Genomic DNA, 10023 nt, shown 5'->3' on the forward strand with positions numbered 1-10023 from the left:
ACTATTAGTTTGGTTAGTGTGTGTCTCTGTGTCTTCACTATTAGTTTAGTTAGTGTGTGTCTCTGTCTTTACTACATTAGTTGAGTTAATGTGTGTCTCTGTGTCTTCACTATTAGTTTAGTTAGTGTGTGTCTCTGTGTCTTCACTATTAGTTGAGTTAGTGTGTGTCTCTGTGTCTTTACTACATTAGTTTAGTTAGTGTTTGTCTCTGTGTCTTTACTACATTAGTTTAGTTATTGTGTGTCTTTGTGTCTTCACTATTAGTTTAGTTAGTGTGTGTCTCTGTGTCTTTACTATTAGTTTAGTTAGTGTGTGTCTCTGTGTCTTCACTATTAGTTTGGTTAGTGTGTGTCTCTGTGTCTTTACTACATTAGTTTAGTTAGTGTGTGTCTCTGTCTTCACTATTAGTTTAGTTAGAGTGTATCTCTGTGTCTTCACTATTAGTTTAGTTAGTGTGTATCTCTGTGTCTTCACTATTAGTTTAGTTAGTGTGTGTCTCTGTGTCTTCACTATTAGTTTAGTTAGTGTGTGTCTCTGTGTCTTCACTATTAGTTTAGTTAGTGTGTGTCTCTGTGTCTTTACTACATTAGTTTAGTTAGTGTGTGTCTCTGTGTCTTCACTATTAGTTTAGTTAGTGTGTGTCTCTGTGTCTTCACTATTAGTTTAGTTAGTGTGTGTCTCTGTGTCTTCACTATTAGTTTAGTTAGTGTGTGTCTCTGTGTCTTCACTATTAGTTTAGTTAGTGTGTGTCTCTGTGTCTTCACTATTAGTTTAGTTAGTGTGTCTCTGTCTTTACTATTAGTTTAGTTAGTGTGTATCTCTGTGTCTTCACTATTAGTTTAGTTAGTGTGTGTCTCTGTGTCTTCACTATTAGTTTAGTTAGTGTGTGTCTCTGTGTCTTTACTACATTCGTTTAGTTAGTGTGTGTCTCTGTGTCTTCACTATTAGTTTAGTTAGTGTGTGTCTCTGTGTCTTCACTATTAGTTTAGTTAGTGTGTGTCTCTGTGTCTTCACTATTAGTTTAGTTAGTGTGTCTCTGTCTTTACTATTAGTTTAGTTAGTGTGTGTCTCTGTGTCTTCACTATTAGTTTGGTTAGTGTGTGTCTCTGTGTCTTCACTATTAGTTTGGTTAGTGTGTGTCTCTGTGTCTTTACTACATTAGTTTAGTTAGTGTGTGTCTCTGTGTCTTTACTATTAGTTTAGTTAGTGTGTATCTCTGTGTCTTCACTATTAGTTGAGTTAGTGTGTCTCTGTCTTTACTATTAGTTTAGTTAGTGTGTGTCTCTGTGTCTTTACTACATTAGTTTAGTTAGTGTGTGTCTCTGTGTCTTCACTATTAGTTTAGTTAGTGTGTATCTCTGTGTCTTCACTATTAGTTGAGTTAGTGTGTGTCTCTGTGTCTTCACTATTAGTTTAGTTAGTGTGTGTCTCTGTGTCTTTACTACATTAGTTTAGTTAGTGTGTGTCTCTGTGTCTTCACTATTAGTTTAGTTAGTGTGTGTCTCTGTGTCTTTACTACATTAGTTTAGTTAGTGTGTATCTCTGTGTCTTCACTATTAGTTTAGTTAGTGTGTATCTCTGTGTCTTCACTATTAGTTTAGTTAGTGTGTGTCTCTGTGTCTTCACTATTAGTTTAGTTAGTGTGTGTCTCTGTGTCTTCACTATTAGTTTAGTTAGTGTGTGTCTCTGTGTCTTCACTATTAGTTTAGTTAGTGTGTGTCTCTGTGTCTTCACTATTAGTTTAGTTAGTGTGTGTCTCTGTGTCTTCACTATTAGTTTAGTTAGTGTGTGTCTCTGTGTCTTCACTATTAGTTTAGTTAGTGTGTGTCTCTGTGTCTTCACTATTAGTTTAGTTAGTGTGTGTCTCTGTGTCTTCACTATTAGTTTAGTTAGTGTGTAGACATATTATTTGATGATTTAAAGTGTTTAATCTTATCTGCACGAAATGACTTGGTCATTATTTTGTGTGGTATTCTATGATCTACTCCTGTAATGGAATCCGTTGCATTACAGAAGTTACAGTAGTGTAGTATTATATTATCCATGTGTGATTTTAGCTAAATGTAATCAGTTGGGCAGTGTTTGATCAGTCCCAGTTGGCTCACAGGGAGAGGAAGGAATGAGTGAGGTGAATATGAGGCCAGAAGAGGAGTGGCTGAGAGACAGGTCAATGTCAGGTCAGCTCTGCCTGTCTTCATCAAGCTGGTCGCTAGCCAGCATGGCATGTGGTGACATACAACAGCTAACAACCTCTCATGTAGGCTACACATGACTCAGAACTTAGGAAGCTGACCATAACCACAAGATGATATTAACTGTCTGTGATGTTGTTCTTTACCCACAGACTTACAGATGTAGGATCTTAGTTTGTTCACCCTGTAGCAGGAGAACATTCCTGCAATGAAGGACATTTAAAAGTTGTGTATTACTGAAGTTTGTCATTTCCACTTTGATATTTCAGACTTGATTTTCCCTTACGAAAAATGTATCAACACAAATGTCCATGAATTATATCCACATAATAATAATAATAATAATAATAATAATAATAATAATAATAATAATAATAATAATAATAATTTTCCCTTTGCTGCAGGATTAATTTCCTGCTGTAGCAAACTGGCTCAAATTAAGATCCTACATCTGTACACGCAAAAAGACAAAGGTGAACCTACAGTCATGAGTTTTTAGTAATAATTCTCTTAGAGGAGAATAGGAAGGTTTTGTTTCTTTAAGATCTTCATTTTACCTCTCACAAATCAGATCATCTTTCCCTGGACGTTGACTGCGTAGCTACAGTATCCTTCCTTACCTAAAAGTCTTTATTTTTCCTCATCTGCCGTCGCCACGGGAACTGACAAAGATGTACCATCTGTCTCTTGTACCTCATGCAGGGCCACTGTTTATACATCAAGGTCAGGGGAGTGGGCCACGGATGCTCCTCTTGGCGAGGGAGACAGTCTCTGTCTTTCTCTCTCTCTCTGTGCCCATGCCATCTACTAGGTAACCAGCACGGTCCATTTCCATGCAGCATATGGCTGCTGTTGATAAAGCAATAGTAGTCTGTTAGAAGGACCTGGGGGCCTTGCCAGGTTTCCTTGGACCTCGGTCGGTAGTGCTGGTAGGTGGTTGAGCGTGAGTGGGCGTTTGTGTTTCCAGTCGTTCATCTTGTGTGATAGGGAGAGGATGGTGAGTGTTGTAACTCTTGACTGATATGGATAGCCCTAGATAAGGACAGTGAGAGCCAGGTGGGCAGCATTCCTCAGCTTCTTGTTAGGGTCTGCTTGTTAGCCGCACATCAAAGCCAACGTCTTCGCTAACTGGGAAACGGAGGGTTTAATTCATTCTGTCCTTGACATAGTTTGAGGTGAGACAGCTTTTCTGTTATACAGTGTGATGTGCATGTTGAATACCTCATGTTGACTGTCCGATAATATATTACACTGCACACTGTGCTACTACACATCAAGATAATTTACAACCACCCACACCCACGGCATTAACTCCATTTGATGGGATAATGGGTATTGTACTGTTGTGCATACAACACTTAATATGATTGACTATGAATTCTAACAGCAAATATTTCATAAATATTGCTCATCATTAACATTGCACATTTGTCCTTGTCCTCAGCGGGTGGAGTGTCTGCTCTGGGAGTGTACACCATCCTGTTCCTGAAGCTCTACTCCTACAAAGATGTGAACAAGTGGTGTAGGGAGATGAGCCATGCTAAAGCCCGTAGCCTGGCCCGCTCCCTCTCATGTAAGTCCTCCACGGTCCTCTATGCCCCCTACCAGCAACTGGGCAACGACAGCACTGCTACTCTTTAACTACTTCGGATGTACTGCTTTTGCTATCGATACGGCTCAGGCTTTCTGGGCTTTTCACTGCTTCGGATTTTACTGATACTTCTGTTCTTGAGGTTTGTGCGGTGTGAGGGATATTTTTCAAATACTTTATATTTGATTAAGTCTTCCTGGAGTGCCAGATGGGCAGAGTATGTACTTTTGGGACTATTCCTTTTTATCCATTGCGCCAGGCAATCAAGTATTTGAAAGAAAACTAATATTGTTATACCAGGTTTGCTTTCAACCCTTGCCCTCTCAGCTCTTCAGTGACGACTCCCAGAGTTGCTTTGCCTAGAGAGTTTGTGTCACCTGGATTCTACACTGACCTTTGACTAGTAATAAAAGGGCTTAATGAGGTTTCTGACTGGCCTCCACGGAAATGGCAACTGTGATCTCATTTTTCATAGGCGGCGATGCTGGGTGTTTGTATATGTACCCTTAATGGAAACCGTTTTCCTGTTGGTGAAAACTTGTGATATTTGACCCTCTACACATAAAAGTTAACACACACACTTACAATACTACTATCCACATCGCTCCTTAACTGCTGCACTGCCACCTGCTGGTTGACTGTACACATTAAGCTGTTCTTTAAGTAGAGTGACTGTGAGAATCATACATGTTTAATTGCTGACTCTCCTCTACAGGTTCCTCTATACCGCAGTCTAAGGGAAGTGGAGTGGACTATCAGGTCTCCTACCCTGGAAATCTGACCCTCAGAGGTCAGTAGAAGTTGACCATTCCATCCCAGGTAGACTCAGACCTGGGTTCAAATACAATTTTCAGGTACACATATTTGAACCCAGGTCTGGGTAGACCCCACTCTTACTACTGCTGCCTCAACCTATCCTGCTGTAGCATACCCTACTCTTATCACTGCTGCCTCAACCTATCCTGCTGTAGCAGACCCTACTCTTATCACTGCTGCCTCAACCTATCCTGCTGTAGCAGACCCTACTCTTATCACTGCTGCCTCAACCTATCCTACTGTAGCAGACCCCACTCATATCACTGCTGACTCAACCTATCCTGCTGTAGCAGACCCTACTCTTATCACTGCTGCCTCAAACTATCCTGCTGTAGCAGACCCCACTCATATCACTGCTGCCTCAACCTATCCTGCTGTAGCAGACCCTACTCTTATCACTGCTGCCTCAACCTATCCTGCTGTAGCAGACCCCACTCATATCACTGCTGCCTCAACCTATCCTGCTGTAGCAGACCCTACTCTTATCACTGCTGCCTCAACCTATCCTGCTGTAGCAGACCCTACTCTTATCACTGCTGCCTCAACCTATCCTGCTGTAGCAGACCCTACTCTTATCACTGCTGCCTCAACCTATCCTGCTGTAGCAGACCCTACTCTTATCACTGCTGCCTCAACCTATCCTGCTGTAGCAGACCCTACTCTTATCACTGCTGCCTCAACCTATCCTGCTGTAGCAGACCCTACTCTTATCACTGCTGCCTCAACCTATCCTGCTGTAGCCTGCTACTGGAGCTGTATCAGACTATAAACATACTCTCTCTTTCTTTCTCTATCTCCTCTCACTCTCTCTCTCTCTTTCTCCTTCTCTCCTCTCTCTCTTCCCATTGTGGTTTTAGATTTATATTATTTTGTTTTTGCACCAACCCTCTGCTATGAATTAAATTTCCCCCGGTCTCCACGGATTCGAATGAGCTTCCTGCTGAGGAGGCTTTTTGAGATGGTGAGTTCTGTCCCCAATCATCCTTTATGCATTGGTTTGTTAATATGCTGCTTTATACTCTGTAAACTAGACTGAACAGTCGATGTGTCATGGTTCTGTCCTACTGATTATTTCCCAATGTGGTGCTATGGGTATAGAAGAGGAGGTACAACTTCCTGTTTAGCCCCATGTGAAGGAGCACATTATAGAAATACAATTACATAATAAGATCTATTCTCTTCAATACAATCTGACACAATCATCTACAGCAAACATGGATACAACAGATATAAGTAGCTTATTTAACAATGTCAACTTCCATTGTGAATTTCTCTGAACCCCCATTAGAAGATTAGCTTGGTTTATTGGTCTACTGTGGAGATGTGCACTCTGGTCCCAAGACTTATAATAATAATATGCCACTTATCAGACGCTTTTATCCAAAGTGACTTACAGTCATGTGTGCATACATTTTTGTGTATGGGTGGTCCCGGGGATCGAACCCACTACCCTGGCGTTATAAGCGCCGTGCTCTACCAGCTGAGCTACAGAGGACCACAAAGTCCAAAGCTAAAAGGCAGACAGCGTTTTTCCTACACACACAGACACTCAAGTATTGCTCTTTTGTTTGATTTACATTTACATTTACATTTTAATCATTTAGCAGACGCTCTTATCCAGAGCGACTTACAGTTAGTGAGTGCATACATTTTTCATTCATTTTTAGAGGAGAAATGCTAAGTAAACAAGTAATCTCTCTTCCCAGCTGTTCTTCACCCAGTTATTGGTCGGATTAACACAGCAGGTATGTTTTCTACTGACATTGACTTACATAGTGTGACAACATGCATCTACTGAGAATAAGCAGTGCATGTCATTGTATTGATGATTTGTACTGTTTATTCACCTCATCGGTCTCTTATTCTCCTCCAGTGGATGATACCCATAATTCAGAGTTCGATGAAGCCGTTCGAGGTAAAGTAGGATTACTGGTACATTTATCATTTACATTTAAAGCATTTGTACTATTTTCCTCTATCAATACAATCACTCTTTCTTCATTGATCCTGATCCTGTAGGATATGGATCTCCCTATGATGATGGAGCATCTACTCAGACTAGCCGTAAGTACACAAGAGAACACAGTGGTATTGTGGTCATGGTAACATGGTTCATAGTACCCTTGGGCCTTGAGAGATATGACATATACATAGTATTGGACAGTTCCGTTGTTCTATTGTTGTTTTATGTTGTCCTGAATACAAACAGTATTATTTCCCTGTCCTCTCTCTCCCATCAGGTGCCCAATCATTTTCTCTGGTTGATATTCTTCTACTGGTTCTTCCACTCCTCCTTGAACTTTATGGCTGAGCTCCTGCAGTTTGGAGACCGAGAGTTTTACAGAGACTGGTGGTAGGTGAAATTAGTACGGTCTATTTTGTTACGTTCCATTGTTTATTGCCAGTATGTTACTAAGAGGGAGAAGTGATCATTTCAGATGTACAAAAGCAAAATGTCGATATCATGTACTACTGTAAAATACATCACTTCACATGACTATGAGACTTTTCCCTTTCTTGAAGGAACGCTGAGACCATCACATACTTTTGGCAAAACTGGAATATTCCAGTACACAAGTGGTGCCTTCGGTGAGTAGATGCAATGCATTCTACACATAGTATATATAACATTGAGATCCTATAACTTATTCTATAGTATGGAATCAGTGTAATGAGGTTAATACTGAGCAGAAATGTTTTGGGGATGTATTGGTTATTTGTGACCTGGTTTAAAGCTGACGTGAGGTGTTTGATGATGTGCGACCTCCTGTCTCGCTCCCTCTCTCTCCCAAAGCCACTTCTACAAGCCCCTGCTGAAGTGTGGAGTCAGTAAGTGGCTTGGCCAATCAGCAGTGTTCCTGGCTTCAGCCTTCTTTCATGAGGTAAGGTGCTCTGCTCTTAGCCGGGTGAAACCAGACTGACCGCTGCGCACATGTTTAGTATCCCTTGTGAAGTGAAACAGAATGTTAGCTTTATCAGGCTGGTGTTTAATGAGGATACTCTGCTCCTACTGCAGCTCATATCATCACTGTCTGACGAAAACATCTAATCGCCAAAACAGAAACTTTTCAAGAAATTACAAAAATAACCATGTTTTCCCATGAACTAACATAGAAGTATGACACTTAGAAGCTATTTTGAATACATTTTCTTGGTCCTAAAATCATGAAATGTTCAGAGTACATTGAGGTTAGTTACCACTTTCAATAAATGTAAAACCATTTAAATTGGAAAATATTGAGTTACAATTTTTTCATCAGACACCGACGATATACAGTATTTATACAATTTGTGAAGAAATCCTGCATTTTATCGGAATACAGTTTCATAAGTGCTGAGATTGCTAGTCAGATGATACTTTAAAGGCCACAGATATAGTTATTGCTTGACAGTACAGTGGCAATACTGCACAGTGGCTATACATTTAAAATAGGGCCCTTTCTGGGGATATTTCCCCATTGTCCAGACACACACACACACACACGGGTGCGCTTGGCTCATATCCAGCACTCTTCATCATTGACGAAGGTCAGTGTTAGAGGGACGGTAGTGTAGCTTGGATGAGAGGAGGAGGAGGAGGAGGAGGAGGAGGAGGAGAGGAGTGTAACACAAGCCCATATCAGGCTACTGTGCTTCTGGAGGAGGAGATAAGAGGACTGTACGGTGAGGAGCCTGTTCAGTCAGCAGGTTCACAGAGATACGGCTCCCTCCCTCTCCCCGCCCCGGACAGACAGACAGACAGACAGACGGGGCTGCTGCTGCTGTTTTAAACGGTAACCTTCAGAGGACAGCGAGCGGAGCAGAGAGGAGCGGAGTGCCACAGGGCCCTGTGGGACACTAGTCCCCCCATCTCCTCTGAGTAATGACACACACACACACACACACACACACACACACACACACGCACTCCCCTGAGTAATGCCATGAGGGATCTCAGGAGACTGGGATCTGTAGATCAGAGGGTCATACAGCAGGGTTCTGTCAGCTCCCCATCACTCAGAGCAATGAGGTGAGGCTTGATAGTCATCCAGCAGTCATTCCACAGGTTCTGTTACCTCAGTTCTCTTTATGTCCTGTACAAACTGGGTGTCATTCCATAGGTTAGCTATCTGGAGTGGAGACATTATTTTCCTGTTCGCTGTGGATGAAGGAGATGGTTGTGTGGAAAACTGTTCTTGAAAACTAAAACCTAATGTTGCTGATGTTGTCTTCACAGTACCTGGTCAGTGTTCCACTGAAGATGTTGAGACCATGGGCTTTTATGGGCATGATGTCTCAGGTGAGATGTTGGAATGGAGAAATGATCATCGAGAAGCCTATTGTCTGAAGATGTTTTTGACTCATTAAAAATAATGTTGTGTTTGTTTACTCACTGAATGGAGTCTTTGGCTTTACAGCTTCCGCTGGCCTGGTTTGTGGCCCGTTTTCTCCGAGGTAACTATGGCAACGCAGCCGTATGGATCTCTCTCATCATTGGCCAGCCAATCGCCGTGCTCATGTACGTCCACGACTACTATGTACTTCACTACCGAGACGGGTCAGCGGGGGGTGGACCTGAATGACCCCCTCAGGGGGATATAGAGTACCAGCCTCTACAGGCCAGCCTTTTATAGGAAAGACAAATAGAGATAGAAATGTACTGTACTGTATGGTACTTTATGAAAGCACCTGAAAGGGGAATCAGCAGTAGCTACATTACTTTTTGGATGTATAAATTAATGATATGTAGCATCGATTCTTAAAGAATATAACTTATATAAATGCCTCAGGAGCTTAGTTCACCAGTCGTACCTCATCAGAACCTAAAATATAAGATTGTTTTACCAATGTTTGTAAACAAAGAAAATGTAAACAAACACTATATAGCCTCAAAACATGGTTAAAACTATATTTTTTATATAATGGATGGTCAATCCTTGCATCCATAGCTCTGTCCATTAATTTAAAAGTGATTACATTTCTCCAGCCCCATCCCTCAGCTTTTTACCGAACCAGGGGTGGGGAGGCGCTTTGTTATTGTTTCAACTGCTGATTTACTCTTTAAAGATAACAAACTTCTCATGGAAATAATCAATATAGTTAGTGAATATTAGAATATGCCTTATTGAAACACGTCTGACAAAAGTGCCAGTTTCTCCAAAAATTTGCACAACCAGTACATGTGTGTTTGTGAGATTTATGTGTTTTGTGCCACTCAAGCCTCAATATTTTGTAATCTTGTTTTACTGGGGTATGTATAGAGGGATATGTATAGATATGAAAACGGCAGCTGTTGATTCTTGACTTTATTCCGTTAAATGTAAATTTTGCCATTATTATGTTGCCGACAGAACTACATCGACAAGTAAATATATTTCTCTATTTATTTGAATTATGTCCTATTTGACTTCTTGTTGTTACCACCATGTAATCATGTATTTCTCA

At 41.1% G+C, this 10023-nt stretch overlaps 1 protein-coding gene across 1 annotated transcript in view; it reads left to right on the forward strand.

The window, feature by feature from the left end:
- Nucleotides 1-9497, forward strand: part of LOC121542655 (diacylglycerol O-acyltransferase 1) — a 73553-nt gene extending 64056 nt beyond the window's left edge. Inside the window, exons 7-17 of the mRNA XM_041852131.2 lie at nucleotides 3637-3765; nucleotides 4499-4573; nucleotides 5457-5560; nucleotides 6306-6344; nucleotides 6473-6514; nucleotides 6619-6663; nucleotides 6840-6952; nucleotides 7123-7188; nucleotides 7394-7481; nucleotides 8816-8878; nucleotides 8997-9497. Coding sequence (XP_041708065.1) covers nucleotides 3637-3765; nucleotides 4499-4573; nucleotides 5457-5560; nucleotides 6306-6344; nucleotides 6473-6514; nucleotides 6619-6663; nucleotides 6840-6952; nucleotides 7123-7188; nucleotides 7394-7481; nucleotides 8816-8878; nucleotides 8997-9161 — 929 coding nt within the window. The 3' untranslated portion in view covers nucleotides 9162-9497. The remainder of the gene's footprint in view (nucleotides 1-3636; nucleotides 3766-4498; nucleotides 4574-5456; nucleotides 5561-6305; nucleotides 6345-6472; nucleotides 6515-6618; nucleotides 6664-6839; nucleotides 6953-7122; nucleotides 7189-7393; nucleotides 7482-8815; nucleotides 8879-8996) is intronic.
- Nucleotides 9498-10023: the final 526 nt, after the last annotated feature.

Source organism: Coregonus clupeaformis, chromosome 28, assembly GCF_020615455.1.
Source record: "Coregonus clupeaformis isolate EN_2021a chromosome 28, ASM2061545v1, whole genome shotgun sequence".
NCBI classification, from domain to species: domain Eukaryota; kingdom Metazoa; phylum Chordata; class Actinopteri; order Salmoniformes; family Salmonidae; genus Coregonus; species Coregonus clupeaformis.